At 30.7% G+C, this 16,869-nt stretch overlaps 2 protein-coding genes across 3 annotated transcripts in view; one reads left to right on the top strand and one right to left on the bottom strand.

The window, feature by feature from the left end:
- LOC118193927 (uncharacterized) overlaps positions 1-399 on the top strand; it is a 53,946-nt gene extending 53,547 nt beyond the window's left edge. For both annotated transcript variants that reach the window (XM_035365096.2, XM_035365089.2), the window contains one exon: positions 220-399. In XM_035365096.2, the coding sequence (XP_035220987.1) occupies positions 220-273 (54 nt within the window). In that variant the 3' untranslated portion in view covers positions 274-399. The remainder of the gene's footprint in view (positions 1-219) is intronic.
- The window catches only part of beag (IC cytokine homolog beag), a 56,491-nt gene continuing 39,720 nt past the window's right edge, over positions 99-16,869 (bottom strand). The window contains exons 15-20 of the mRNA XM_035365083.2: positions 15,252-15,353; positions 9,113-9,179; positions 6,521-6,609; positions 4,153-4,267; positions 645-688; positions 99-555 (exon numbers count right to left, since the gene is read on the bottom strand). Coding sequence (XP_035220974.1) covers positions 528-555; positions 645-688; positions 4,153-4,267; positions 6,521-6,609; positions 9,113-9,179; positions 15,252-15,353 — 445 coding nt within the window. The 3' untranslated portion in view covers positions 99-527. The remainder of the gene's footprint in view (positions 556-644; positions 689-4,152; positions 4,268-6,520; positions 6,610-9,112; positions 9,180-15,251; positions 15,354-16,869) is intronic.

The following is a 16,869-nucleotide window of genomic DNA, read 5'->3' as shown; positions in this document are numbered from 1 at the left end:
ACACCACCAAATATTATTTAACACTATTTTTTTAAAAACAGAAACTGCAATGTGACATTTAAATTGCTTCTACTATGTTAAGAATGACACTCTGCAACTAAACATCAAATTATGTTTATTTACAACAAAATTACAGTTGTTAAAAATGCATACAGAATGTGACAGAGATTGAATATATAAGTCCCATATTCTAATATATACAATGTTTCCTTTTAACAGGTATTAACAGAACTGCTTGAAAAACTTAAAAAAATGCAAGAAATCACAAAGTAATAGAAGAATTTGCATCACCTGCATGGAAATGGCCTGAATACAGATAGAATTAAATGTAACATGACAATATTTCTGTCACATAAATATATGTACAATAAAACATATACTTAGAAGCTTATGAAGAAATTAATATAAAATATATAAGTGCTTTATACAAAATGTTTACACGTTTTTAACTAATTCCCATATAAATCAGCATTCTACATAGAATGTGAAAATCTAACAACAAAACTATATGAAACTGAAAAAGCAGCTCAGAATCTTTTAAATTCAGGAGTTCCCCTATAAAATGAAATAAAAGTAAAATAATTCATGAAATGAATGAAAAAACAACAGAACACATTTTGAAAATAAATAAAAATTTTACTTACACTCCACTTCCAAATGTATCCAAATCCTTCCTGCGAGCTATAATCTAAGAGAGAGAAAATAAATTTAACATAATTGTTTTCTTAACATGTGAATATTTAAATGCACACCTTGATGATACCACATGCAAAGAAATAAACTCATTCTGCACGGCTGATATATGAAATATAACACATCCATATCTTTACACTATACAATTCTGGAAAGACTATTAAAAATAAATTACACTTCTAGAACTCTACATGTTAATCACTGATCTAATTCAGGTAAAATCACTGATCTAATTTCAGGTATTTAAAATGACAGCTGACTGTCAAATCCGCGAGACGAAAAGGCATTTATATACATTATTAAAAATAATAATTCTCTAAAAATAACAATTTTTCACACATAATTTTACACACATTCCTTATTGATATATCCAAGGAATTCAGTACATGCTTATTATTGCCTAACTTTATAATAAGATTTTTATTAACTACTTTTAATCTGTAGTTATGCACTGAATCAGTGATTTTAAAGCAGGAAAATCAGAATGAAATGAGTTGCACTCTGCCTCTTCCTTTATCTTTCTGCCCATCCCCCACCATATACATGCTGTTGGTGAATAAAAAATCAGTATACACACTACTTTATCATAGCTGCCAGCTTAGAAATCTGAAAAAAACCAGAAGGTTTTCATGAAGCATGGCGGTGCCATATCAAAAGATAATGGAAGATTTAAGCTACTTAAACTATTTGTAATATGATTCCAATTTAAAATATACTAGAATTTACTTAAAAGGTTTCAATTTTCATGTTATTTGACTATTTTTCTTATGTTTTTTTTACTCAAAAAAAATCCTGAGTACAGAAAGAGAACTTTTATTTATCGAAGTACTTTATATATGATGAAAATAAAATTAATAATTAAGATGTACAGCATTTGTATGGATAAATTTAACAAAATATCATATATTGAAGTAGAATAAAATTTTATATAAATATTAATGCATTAAATATTGCTTGAAGCTTCATATAAAATTCTACAAATGTTTATATTAGATTGCGACAAATTAGATCAAATGAAATTTAATAAGAAAAACATAAACAAATGAAATTTAATAAGAAAAACATAAACAAAATGTAGTATAAAAAATACAATTCAGATGATATAAAACTTAATACATGAAATTATTCTCAAAATTACTTGTGTTGATGATGGAGACAGAATATGCCCAATTTATGTTTCATTAATTCAATAAATTTCATTTATTAAAGGGAAATAGTTTCCTTAGAAAAAGCTAAAAGCTAAAAACTGGAGCTACGATGAAAAACCTGGATAATTGGCAACTACATATTTTACGTGAACAAAGGGAACTTTTCCTCTCTTTTTATTTCCTTCCTCTAATTAGCTTTTTTATAATTTTGAAGCAAACTACATTATGAAAATTAACCAATTAGTAGTTATGAAATTTTAATAATTATCCTAAAGAAAGGTTTCCTATTGATCGCTTTACAGCTGTTTGTCAGAGACATAATAAATGTTTGAATTAAGGATGAATTTACCAAATTCTGATTAGTGCCTACAATAGACAAATATATCATTTAAAGCTTCAGTGCACTCTGGCTAGAATCAAGATTTTACTTAAAAAAAAAGTACCCAAACCAGACATTGGTTGAATTTACGCCTGGATCAGAGCAAAAAAAAAAAAAAAAAAAAAAAAAAAAATATATATATATATATATATATATATATAGATGCTAATCACACCCTGAAACTATTAAATTCATACTTACCAACTATTACATACCAACTAACAATAGCTAAAGAAACTTTTATTCAGCATATTCTATTATTAGCTAGTTTTCTTGCAATATGTAATTTGAATATGTCTCACTTATTTATCTAATAAATTACTCCATTGCTGCACATGCCAGTTTCTTTCTTTTTGAACAATTTTCATTTTTCATAGAATGATCAAAATCTAAATATCGGCTGAATTAGACTTTAAAAACTGTTTTGTTTCAATTTCAGTTATGCCTTAAATTTCTTAAAATATATATATATATATATATATATATATATAATAATAATAATAATAATAATAATAAAAAAAAAAAAAGGTCTTAAATAAACAACTTCAAACTTAACATTGTACACTATAATTTAAACATTGAAGCATAAAACTTGAATAATAAATGCATAAGAATAATGCTTAAAACATATTAATAAACTGCCCAAAATTTAACATTAATGGACAAACTCTTTCACATGAAGCAATAAGCACACTCCATGGAGACAGGGAAAACTTTGGCTGCTCTTTCACATCGTGGGAAGATAGGGAGGGAAAGGTTTTTCCCTTTGATCTTATAAAATGCCTTATTTCATTAATCTGCAATATTAAGCTTCAGACTCAGCATACAGCATGAAAAATCAGAAAACAACACCAATTTATTTTGTTTCAAATTTCTGATTCTAAATAAAATCGATGATACAATGCAAAGCTGTATATTTCAAATAATAAACAGGATTTTACCATAAGAGTGAGTTAAAAAATAATACTTCCTTTTTTCTAATTTCAAATTTATAAACATGCATTGCATGCTCTAAGATGGCACCCTGATTTAGATATTCCAGACCTATTACCTCACTCATTTTCTTCTCTTTTCTGCATTTCCCATAGAAATCTTGCTCTGTTGTTCTACAAAAATCTAACTGAAGCTTTTCTAGCCAAGACCTGGTTAATCAGGAGTTCTGACTATATCATATGTAATCCGAGCAGTATCCAAAACATTATGAATAAAAATTAAAGTTTCATTCACTAATTCTGCCAATATCTGCATCAAATATCCTACCAGAAACCCTTTTCAACACTTTTATTCTGGTCCCATTAATAACATAGAAGTAATATTCTACTGCATATGAAGTACCTCCCTCAACAGAATAGAAAAATTCTGAGAAATCATGAAAAAGAACATTAAAAAGAATGTAAGGCTCAACTTAAATAACTGACAACACAGTATTTTACTGAATGCAGTTGCAAAAATTATTAACACAAACGAATTCAAACACTGAAATAATTTTTATACTTATTTTACATAAAAATTTAGAAACACTTTAAGTATTTTATGAATGAACTAACAATAATCAGCATAATAGAACACAAAAACATGACTATGTAACTATGGACAATTTTTGCCAGATATTTTGCAACACAAACTTTTTGCCAGATATTTTGCAGCAATACCAATTATGTTTTCAATAAAATAAAGCTCTCATAAACAGAAACAAACTGCTTTCTAGACAAAGTTCAGGCAGGAATTTTTATTAAATTTTCCTTGTTGATAAAAAAATAAAATAAGAGTAAAAAATAAAGCAGTAAGTTTACTTTTGTAAAGAAGATTAATAATGTCTTGTAAAATCCGGGCTTAAGAGTACAGTGCTAAAATTTAGTGTAAGGATAACAACAATGGTACTTTTGTATAATTAAGATCCTCAGAAATGGAAAAGAATATTAAAAAATTTACTTGATTAATTTTTTGAAGCTCTCTGTCCAATTTAGTCTTTTCATCTCGTTTTCCGGTGCCAGTTCTCCTTGTTTTTCGCCCATCAGCCATTTTGACACCATACTGGAAGGCAGCTCTGCAATATAATGTATATAATATGTAACTTTTACTAAAATTTGAGATGAATACATGGATTAATAAATCTTATATCCTTTCTGCAAATAGATGATTAATTTATTTAAAAGCAGATTGCGGTTTACTCAAGTGCTACCTATCAGCTCAACTTAAATAACTGACAACACAGTATTTTACTGAATGCAGTTACAAAAATTATTAACACAAATGAATTCAACTACTGAAATAATTTTTATACTTATTTTAAATAAAAATTTAGAAACACTTTAAATATTTTATGAATGAAATAACAATAATCAGCATAACAGAACAGAAAAATATGACTATGTAACTATGGACAACTATGGTAATATGATTATTACTTGCTTTTTACACACTAAATAAAAGGAAAGAAAATAAGCAAGTACATAAATAGACAAATAGGTATTTTATATCAGGAATGATTCATTTAAAATAAATGGAAAAACTGCTTATTCTAAGTTTTGCAGCATTTATGACTTTCACTGACATCAGCCAAGAAACCACATTAATTTTTTCTATCATTTCCATATGGATTTCCTGTTTAACGAATAAAAAATTTTTGCTTTGCTGATTTCCCCAAATGAAGAACATAACTGAGCAAAGAATACGCATTAAATTTTATTTTTGTAATAGAACTTCTGCTACCAAAAAATGTATCAAGTGTTGCATAAAGCTTTTGAAAACAACACTTTATCAAAAACAGATGTCTCTGAATGGTACAGACAGGAAGCAAGAGAAAGATGAATTACACTCCAATTGAACATTTACTATCTGTAACTAATCAGCAATATGTCGAATGAGTCAGAGATTTAGTGCTTTAGCAAACATTGTTTATTAAGTAAAGATGTCATCGAAGAAGTTCCTATATCATGTGAATCCCATCAACAATTTTAAAAGATCACTTGAGTTTTCAGCACATGATTTCTCAAGTTATTACAAAAATCTTTAATTTTTACGCAAAATAACATATTTAAGTAACACAAGAGAAGCTTTTTCAAGAATTCTTCTTAAAATGCATTAAGGTGATGAAATATACATCTACACTTTTGATACAGGAAACAACCCAATCAAATAAGCAGCTTTTGAAAAGTGAAGCAAGCGCAAACAATGCCATGTCAAAGTCCATCAAAAATGTACATAATGTTAACTGTTTTGAGTGTTGCGATGATGAATTTCAATTTGATTTATTTGTTTATGGTAAAGCACTCAAAGGTTATCAGCCTAAGGCAAAGGATACCTTCACAGAACACTTTCTAATTCTTTTTTCTTTCTTTCTGAAGATACTGGCTCATATATATATTACACATAGGGAAAAATCACTTTTACAGTCGTCGAACTGTTATAAACACGCTGGCACGTTCAGCGACACTGTCAGGCAATAACGGTGGAGACAGCTTCACTGCAAAGCACCCGAGTACAGCTCCCAACTCTGCTTCGTCGTTCTCGGAACTCCACGTACTCTTGAGACTCTCCAAGCGATGCACTCGACGATACACAAGAGTATAGCTCTCGACTCAGCACAGTCTAAGACAAAACTCGATGATGCGCTCGACGACCAACTTGGCACTGCTCAATGACTGACTATCAGCTCGCTAGACGAGGCACACACACTAACTGACTGCGGACTAGCAGGGTTTATATAAGCTTTCGGCTTGTATTCGAGAACATTCTGGGCTAAACTGGTAAGAATTTGTTCCAGAAGGTTCTCCATCTATCCATGGTATATCGCCAATTTTGTCACCAAACAGGCGATTTCTTGCCAAAATGTGGCTACCCTGCTCTCACTTGCCATTTTATGGAAACCCTAAAAGTGCTTTATGGGGAAGCCATCTTATTGCACCTGTACATTTTGTAACAATAAAAACTTGAAGTAAAATGCCTTAAAGAGAACTGCTTATATAATGAGAAGGTATGAAACACTTCATGTATATAGCACTTGTTAATCATACTTTTACAGACATACAGTATAGTGACTTAGGCATACAGTATAGACTCAGACATACTTATACATATAGATATACTCAGACAATACAGTACAGTGCTCTGCACTCTTTTTTCAGTCACTGAAGAGCCAATATTGCATAAATATTACAGTAGAGAATAATTTGTAATAACTATAGCAATGAATAATAACTAATGAATTAAATAAACAAAATAAATTGATACATAATACAGCATTTGCTTTATCAAAATACATTGCAGCAAAATATAGGTTAAAGAATTTTTTTCTTACTTGGGCAAAGCTTCCTTGCTGCTCATATATTCACTATATTCTTCAGCAGTATCAAAATCCCACCGACCAATGGGACCTTTTTTGTTACCCTGCAAATATTTGAATATTGAATACAAAATTCACTATAATAACTGAGTGACAATAAAAGTTATTTCTATAAATTTTAGCATTTGCACCAATCATTCCACAAAGGCTTGCAAAATATTTATCATTTATTTTTGTATCTTCAAAGAAATTCATACATAAAGATATGGTAGAGTTATATGAGCTATTACTTTAGAATATCTATAGATTTAATATAAAATATAATCGGATATGATTAATTTATGTAAAAATTGAATAACTTTTTTATTACTTATTATTAGTAGAATATCTACACCCATACAAGGTCAATAAATTTATAATCTACATTTATCAAACATTTTGAAAAACTGTTCAGCCTTTTTATACCATTTTTTGGTAATAAAGTTTTGCAATGCAAAAGCTTTCATTTCTGAAGCAGAACATGTAAATTATAAAGTTATACATACGTTAAAAAAAATATGTTGCATGAATAATTCAACCTTAAACACACACTTTGTCAAAAAATAATGTAAACTGTTCAACAGGAATTAGAAATTTACAAATGCTTTTCTTAGTTCTCTCATTAATAAAGTCTTAATGGTTACCCTAGATAAATTAATGATTTTAATGATTTATGTAAAATTTCAATTAAATATTACTCTACTAACTATAAAGTTTACTCCTTTAAATTACAAAACAAAAATCTGGTGGAAAATCATAAATAATAAAATTTGCTAATTAAATATTTTAGTTTCGTACTTTAGTGAACAGATGCTGAGCCATAAAAACTTACAGCTAATAAACAGCTTAAACAGTTTACAAAAACAATTTTTTTTTATATTTACAGTCAATAAATGTAATCACATTATCCAAAGTACTGATTTTAAATATATAAATGAATTCAAAAAACCCTAAAGATAGTTCAAAAATTATATATTTTTTATGTTACACAAAAACTATAATTAGTTTAATTCAGAATCAATGATGAACATCTTCAGTGTTTTATACTTCCATGCAATATTTTTTCATTAGCTGTATAATAAAAGCAACTAATAAACACCTCTACGTGTGTGATGACTGGGATAGAATTTTATGACTGGGTAGAATTAGATGATTGGGATAGAAATAAGCTTGCTACTCGACATTGCAAATGCAACACCAAGGAGTGGCCACCTGTTTGCAAAGTGATGAAACTCGGCAAACAGGGAGAGAGAGCTAAGAAGTATAAGTGATCTTTATTTTGTAATAATATGCACAATACAGACAGAGAACAGTGTTGGCTCAGTATGGTGTAGGACCACCATGGATGGTGATACACGAAGCAACACGTCTAGGTAGAGTCAATAAGACTACGGATAGTGTTCTGAGAAATGGCTCTCCGTTTCCTGTCAACCATTTGTCACAGTTTGTCTTCTGAATCCAGCAGTGGCACGGTCTGAAAATGGCATCCAATCACATTCCAAATGTGTTCAATTAATGAGAGATCAGGAGCGAATGGTGGCCAGAGAAGCATTTGTACACCCTGCAAAACACGTTGGGCATTATCCTGCTGATAAAGGGCAATAGGCACTTTTTGAAGATAGGGGAATGTCACCGACCACAGCACATAATTCATCTCTATTTAGGCTGCAATTAGGCACCAAACCATGATGCTGTATTCTTTAGCAGTGGGGTGTTTCACAATTGCTGCCAGATTGGACCTATCTAAACACTCGTATATGGCAACTATCACTAGAGAAACTATAAGCATGACTCATCTCAGAACATGACCCTGTGCGATTCCATCATCCACATCGCTCAAGCCCGGCACCATTTTAGACGTTGCCGTCTATGATGTGGGATCAATGACAGTCTTCTTAACAGATGCCATGAGTGCAGGCCACTAGCCACCAATCGATGGCAAACCGTTCTGTTGACATGGGAACATCCAGGGTGTCTTGAATATGCTGCAGAATGGAGACAGAGGTGGTCTGCGAGTGCGCCACCACTTGTCGGAGGATGCATTGATCCATGTGTGCTGACGTTACTCTGGCTGCATTGGGACACCTCGAACTTGCCACATTTCCTTGTTCCAACCATTGTTGGCACAGCCGGTGCACTGTAGACACGTCCAGGCACGTTTCAACTGAGATTTGCCATATGAACCAACTTGCCTTCTCAGCCCGATCACCATGCTCCTCATAAAATCATCTGTCTGCTGAAACTGCTTCCAATGGCAATAGCCTGGCATTCTCTGCTACTACATGCATCCTGAGACAAGAACATATTTTCTGTGATGGTTTCTTAGCAAAAATAACAGCATGAAAATTAAACATTCTACAGGTTTTCTTCTCTTATATCTTCTTCAACGTGCGCTGGAGAGCTGCACATTTCACGTCATTCGCATAACTTGGTGACGTACATCTACCCTGAAATTTGCATAATTTTCGGGGCACTTTTTTTGGTGTTGCATTTTTAATGTCGAGTAGAGTAATAGGAATAAAAAGTAAATATACAAAAAGAAGCATTCTATTATGGCAAATGTATTACCATGTCCATCTTGGAATAATCTACTTCATCATCACTATCAGCAACAGCATCTTCATTTTCAGGAGCACTATAACAAGGGAAAAACATTCTAAATCAAGACAGGGACTTGCAAATTTTTAAACAACTTTCCATATATAAGTTGGTATAAATATGAGTATATCTGCTTATTATTATTAGGAAAAATATATGACAGAGATTCACAACTTGAAAAGAGAGATTTACATTCTGTAGTTACAGTAATACTCAGATTTAATACTATCAATGACATCACACCTTAGTTTCAGTAGTGAACTGTCCAATGATGCATACATAGAGCTATATGTTTCCTAATGCCGAAGATTTATTTTGAACGAATGTGGTACTGTTGCCTCGCTTTATTTTTTTACAGATACACAAAATAACACTTATACATTTCTGATAAATTCTCGAATTTAATGTCCTATCACTCTTGGCTATTTTTTAATACAGAATGAACTTAACTCATTCCTGAAGATAGTTTGTCATCTGAAACATTCATGAACTGGAACAATTTTCATCATAAGAATGAATCCATTTCCAGATCCCGAATGGTTGCTTTGAAATGGTTACTGGTATGCCAGTTTGCAATGCAAAACCAACAAAATTCAGTAAATCTAATATATATACAATATTTAACATAATAATAAATATAAAAGATATGAAACTTTAAATTGAATTTTAGTGTATCTCTACGCTTAAAAAGCTGATGGTGTAAGTAGAAAATGGGGAAGAAGTCAAATTTTCAAAATGTTATTGTTTGAAAAGGAAATGCCATTCTGTATAAATATTAGATATATGCTGCTTTCTGTTTTTTACACCCTTTCCTCTTAACCCCTGTTTGCCTCTATTTAAGAATCACTAGCCTTTATCCCATTAAAAATTTATCCACTTTGATTTACTTTTGTCTACGTTTTATACAAATATTTATGCTACAATTTACAACTGCTTTATTGTTTCATGAATTTTTTGCATGAATTTCACACGCCAAATATCTAGGAACATCTCTTCTTCCGAAGACATTTTCTTAACTGCATTTTAGAGTTATAATTTGTTACTGACTTATTTGTTTGTGATCCAAATTTACGCTGTAATTAAAAATTTTGTTTTGTTCAGTTGCTTAGTATCAGTAGCAGTGGCCATATAAATTATATCTATCTAAACCTTCTTTTAGTACTGTTAATAATTTTTTTTTTTTTTAAATTTAACTGCTATATCAGTTGAGGAGAAGTAATAAAAAGTATTCTTTAATACTGATTTCTTTCTTTCTTTCTTTTTTTTTTTTTAAATCTGATGAGCACGATAGTGCTGAAGTGCACCTTACATATTGTCCCAGAAATGCTGTTAACCAACGCCCCCCCCCCATACTTACATTTTTACTATATTAAAAATTTTGAACTTAATACCATTTTCTACTACTATAATTATTTCAATTTAAATTTTGTGTGGACAAGATGGCTCTGCATGCATTCTTTGATCTTCTGGAACATTTAAGCACAACTAACTGTATCAATCATCCCATTGTTTAGATACATTTCAAGAAATTAATAGCATTATTTCAATTAATTTATTACAAGTACTTTACGAGTAGGAAGTTATGTGTGGTTTAATGCAGCTGGAAAAAATATCATTCAATAAATAGAAACAATTATTTAGTTTCTATATTAAAAAAATAGCTGCAGAAAAGATATTCCTATTACTTTTCATTAGGTTAAAAAGAATTGTAACTATTCCTGTAAATTTCACTACTTTTAATTTAATAGCATTTTTTGTGAAAAAAATTCAGTAAATAGACGGTGGAAAGGAAAATAATTTTTGATTTCATTTCTTCCATACCTTGCCATTTATTAATCAAGTTTTCATATCCACATCCCTTTTCCTTTCTCCATTTTGAGTTTAATCAAATTTATTTAATTTGGTTAGGTTATATAATTATGGCAAAGCCTTGAGAGCTATCTGCCTAAGGGTAGGGATGCCTTTGTGGAGGACTTTTTAAGAGAACCTAGCTCGTATACACGTTACACATGGGGAAAACCACGAAAACACTCATGCAGCCAGCACATTCACGGAATTCGAACCTTGGACCAAACTACCAGTGTTCAGCAACTTTTCCGCTCGCCCGCTGGTGGGCCTATTTAAGTTGGTAACATATATTTAACTTTATTATCACACAATATTTAGGGGAAAACAATGAGATCTAAAACAAAGATGATTTTAAAAATGAACTCTCATACTGTAATCCAGGTTTATTAACATGCAGTTATTGCAGTAACCTAAGATTTAATGTGCACGATTAATTGAAGTTGAAACTTATATCTAAGCCCGAAATTAATCCCAGCAGACCTCTGATCCTATAATTTTGAATTTTTTAAAATTTCAAAAAAACATGCAGGGGAAACAAGCATGTAATACCGTAATCCAGGTTTATTAACATGCAAAGATTGCAGTAACCTAAAATTTAATGTGCTCGATTAAATGAAGTTGAAACTTATATCTAAGCCCTAAATTAATCCCAGCAGACTTCTGATCTTATAATTTTGAAATTTTTAAAACTTCAAAGCACAAAGGAGAAAAAAACATATATTTAACTTTATTATCACACAATATTTAGGGGAAAACAATGAGATCTAAAACAAAGATGATTTTAAAAATGAACTCTCATACTGTAATCCAGGTTTATTAACATGCAGGGATTGCAGTAACCTAAGATTTAATGTGCACGATTAATTGAAGTTGAAACTTATATCTAAGCCCGAAATTAATCCCAGCAGACCTCTGATCCTATAATTTTGAATTTTTTAAAATTTCAAAAAAACATGCAGGGGAAACAAGCATGTAATACCGTAATCCAGGTTTATTAACATGCAAAGATTGCAGTAACCTAAAATTTAATGTGCTCGATTAAATGAAGTTGAAACTTATATCTAAGCCCTAAATTAATCCCAGCAGACTTCTGATCTTATAATTTTGAAATTTTTAAAACTTCAAAGCACAAAGGAGAAAAAAACATGTAAGACTTCAAAATATTTAGGTACTTGGCATAATCTTATGCTGCATATTTTGCCTGTATTTATTACAATGCTACAGAAGCCAACTTTTGAGGAGAGCTATCAGTAACATTTACTGAATTATGACTGCAGTACTCATGTATTCCTCAGACTGGAGGGAGGGATTCCACAGCATAAACTAAATTGTACACCAAGAACAGGAATATTACTTACAATTTTTCAAAAGATATAAAAAAATTAAAAAATGAATATACCTTCCTTCATCTTTAATATCCCATCCCGATCTGTTTTTCAGTTCTGTTGCATGTTTTGCAGAAGCCAACTCTTCGTGGCTATATTTATATTGGTAATAAACACCGCACGCAAATGATTTCACTTTCTGCAAGGAATGAATTCAATGTGTCTGGGAATATAATGGGTTTAAACTCAGTTTGATTTATCTATAGAATGCTGCAAAACTTTCAGTTGTTGTACTGAATTGGTGCATTCATATAATATGTACTACTAATGGCAATTAATGCAAACAGTTCATTTTTTGCATAATTTTATTTCTTATATAATCCACCCTGCATTTAACCACCATGCCCTAATCAGAGCAGCTGCTTTAGTCATCCCATACTGTTTTGGTTATGGTAGAACCAATAACACTAATCAAAAGAATTCATATCATCGCTATATGCAGCTGGGATATTGCAATCTGCCAGAAAGGATGAGAATAAAAGATCTCACTTTCTATCTTCACCAACATGAAAAAATGCTAATTCATTGTCGAAAAACTTTTGCTTGTACATTCCATAGGTATTATTCTGTTCATAAATTATAATAAAAAGAAACATGGAATTTTATGAGAGGGGAATCTATTTGGATAATATTTACATTTTTACAGCCAGCGGATACTGCTCAGCTATAGCATTCAGCAAAATAGTGGTCAAATACAAAGTGTACATCTCCGCATCTACTCAATATACATACAATATGCACATGCTTGATTCAGCTACTATGACACACACGCTCGAAAATGCATTCAAAAAATTAAGACACTGCTTTCAAAGCAGATTTTACTTTATTACAGGTCAAGTATTTATTAGATTGTATGTGCCATCTGCAATCATTACAACTGATACCAGTGGCTGAAAAGTCAAACTACAAACAAAACACCTGATTTTCTGAAAATTTTGAAAGCTAACGTGGCCACTTTGTATTTTCGAAGAATGATTTGCCTCTTTGAAAGCAACATGATAAATATATTTATCGCTGTTCAATAAAAATACACATGTCTACAAATTTAACAAGCAATGAATGGAAGTCAGACATAGCTTACATAACAAATGAAGTGAATGGTTTGAGTCAATTTGACATATGTGACATCATGACAATTGATAGAATCAATATGATATATCAATCAGGACATCAGCACAATCATATGGTTTTCACATCTGCTTACTCACATATAACAGTCATGCAATTAAAATTTGGCATTTTCCATAATAATCTTTGCCACATGAAAAAAAAGGGGGGATGGGTTGGCATCAGATGGTTGGTCAAAAAATTTTTGCCAAGTTGCCATAAACTGAAGATTTACCCATATATTGATAAAAAATCTTTTTTCCGCATTTCAGTTGTCAAAATTAATCAAAACACCTCTTGAAAAAGGTTGGAATTAGATTACTTTCTGGACGCTATCCATGTTTGTTCTCCTGTTTTTGCTAACAATCCAAATTCAAAAACCCTTACTCTTTAAAAACTTGATTCTGTGGTTGTTCCTCTCATATTTTAATTTCAATAAATCAATTGATAGATTTCTTATAACAGATACTCGATTTTTTTATTATTATGCTATAATTTTAATGCAAACAGTTCTTCAATATTCTTTTTCTGAATTTGTACTTTGTTGCACAGCTTCTTATAAACAGCTGATAAAGAAGCAATAGCAAAACCATCAAAGTCCACCTTGAAACTTGATTTTTATATGACCACTTTTTAACTTTCACACATTTCTAATTAATTTCATTCGGTATGTCATTTCTCAGCATTTGACAATCACAGTAGAATAAATGGCACATAGTTTTCCGCATAACATCAAAAACCGCCTTCATCAGCATCACTATTACAAGAGAAATCTCGATGAAGGTATTGAAATTTTATTTATTATAGAGAATACAGAACTGCTTTATGACAGCAAAGTAAAACTGGAAATAAATGGCAGCGTTTTAGGTTTCTTCCAAGTAAATTCATTTATAATGAAATCAAAAATGTATGAGCTTATCTTTGCACAGTTGGCTACAGCTTTTATTTAATTCCTAAAAGCTAATGTTAATGTGAATTATTTTTTGCCTGTAACATCCATGATGTCAATGTGAATATACCGTTACAAATATTAAAAATATCTGCTTATACATTGCATTATGTTTCTATATTCTCATGATGAAAAAATCATAATTCTGTGATAGGTAATTTATTTACATATTTATTTATTTATTTTTAGCAGAGAGATGGAGAAACTTTCTTTCATTCAGCTTTCAAGATCTAGCATGTTTCCTCAATAATTACTTACTTTAATTTTTTTAAATAGTTTCAACAATCCACATACATAATTTTTCACTTTCTTTTCATAAGTGAAATATTTCAATACAGTTTTTGCACAAATTAAATCACTTTTAAAAAGTCAATAAACTCTGCATGTACAGTGTTGCTTTCTATTCTCCAGTGCCGCCTTTCAGATTAGATTACAGCAAGACACATACAAATATATTACTTACGAGTAAAAATTTTTTAATACCATTGAAAATTAGAAATTTTACAGCTGGATGTTTCACTAACACATATTATATAAAGCCTCATTAATTTTTTAAATACATCAAACTAGGGTAAATTTAGTTTTGGTTCTATCAAATTCTTTAGTTTTATGTGAAATAATGTTTTATCAGAATGAGTTTTGAATGTAACACAATTTAAGCTTTTCACAATAAAATTTCTCTCTCTCATACATACAAAAATCAAATTACAAAATTAAAAAGAAGTTACCTACATATCCTTAAAAATGACAAAACATTTGCAGAAATGATTTAGCATTTTGCCTGGAAATACATGAAACAGATCTGAAAATAAACACTTACCCTGGATAACATTCAGCATAGCTTTCTGGCATATCTCTTTCTAGTTTACTGGTCAGTTTTGCTTTTAATCTGCTGTCTTCACCTTTAACAGAACCTAGTGACCTACAAGTGCACAGAAAGTTTAGCAATTTATGAAACTGGAGAAAAAGCTTTAACTGATAACACATTAAACAGTATGAGTTATAATTTCAGTTTTTTAAGAAAAAGCTATGTATGGTTTAATTTATAAATGCAGAATATTTTATAAATAAGTACTAGAATACACAAACTGTGAATGCAAAGAAAAAGAGCATATCAATAGTTCACATCATCTTTTAAAATACATATTTATCCTTATATTACTATGCCAACCTTAATTACTAAATTTCTTTCATGATTTGAACATACTTATTTTATTTGACATATTTATATAAATTTGCAACATTTCTTTTTGAAATCATTATCTTGTTCAGTCCATGTTTAGCTATCATCGAATTTGTTTGTTCATACTAAAGAGTTCTCTTTCTTTTTCGGTATACAGTTACATGCCATTACTTTGAGGTATGGAGAAATACTCCACTGTTTTAAAAAAGGGGGTAGTAAAATGGGGATTTAAAAAAGACGTTTAGGGTACCCCTTGGATTATCAGTGAATTGTTGTTTCATTTATGGTAATCTGAGTATTTTACATTGAATATTATGGAAACCCTGTTATGATGTGATCGGTTATAATGCATGATTGTGGTAATTTTGACTGTTGGGGAAAAAATTATTTACGCGTTGGATGTTGGTTAGGATTCACATTGCCTATTTTGTGCTTTACACTGTAAAATGCCTGCTGGTGGTATGATTAACCTGAAATTTCTGTATGCTTTGAAACAAACGGGAAGGAAAACATTGATTGATTGATTGACTGGTGTGTAAATTGATTGATTGATTGACTGGTGTGTAAGATTTAAATGGCTTCATTCACCTCTCAGTAAATTACACAGTCAGATTTAAGGATTTGGAAACCGGAGCTCATAACAACACTATAGAAGTTATGTGGGGTGTAATAAAAAGGGATTTTCAAAAGAATTGCCACCGACAGTTCGGCAGTACAGAGGATACTTTTTACTTTTACTTTTGTGAATTCATGTGGTGACGTCAGTATACAGATTCTAGTTCAGATAATTTTAAACAGTTTTTGGATGCTGTTAAGAAATTCTGTGTTCACTGAAGACACAGAAATTTTTAAATAAGGTAAAGTCAATATTTCCTTGTTTTATTTTGATTTAAAATGCAGTTTACTGAGATTATAATTTTTTTTTTATGTTTTAACTAGGTTTTGGATGATATTTTACTTGGAAGGGTGTTGCACATAAACAAGAACAGCAGAAAGGGTTACCCTGAAATATATTTTTTGTAAAAAAGGTAACACTACTAATGATACTGTAAATCATATTTTACTGCTTATGGCAGTGAAGCTACAAATATTTAAACAGTTCACACTTGGTTTAGGACAAGGGTGCTCAATGCATGGGCTGCAGGCTGGATATGATTTGTGCATATTTGATTTAGGTAGATTATTAAAACTAAAAGTGACAGTCAAGAGCATTTATCTTCAGTTACTTATAGGCTGTCAATCAATAGTAATCCCA

This window comes from Stegodyphus dumicola, chromosome 3 (genome assembly GCF_044657685.1).
Source record: "Stegodyphus dumicola isolate Sdum_Otavi_A_Nest chromosome 3, ASM4465768v1".
In the NCBI taxonomy this organism is placed as follows: domain Eukaryota; kingdom Metazoa; phylum Arthropoda; class Arachnida; order Araneae; family Eresidae; genus Stegodyphus; species Stegodyphus dumicola.
This window is presented reverse-complemented; position numbering and strand designations above follow the sequence as displayed.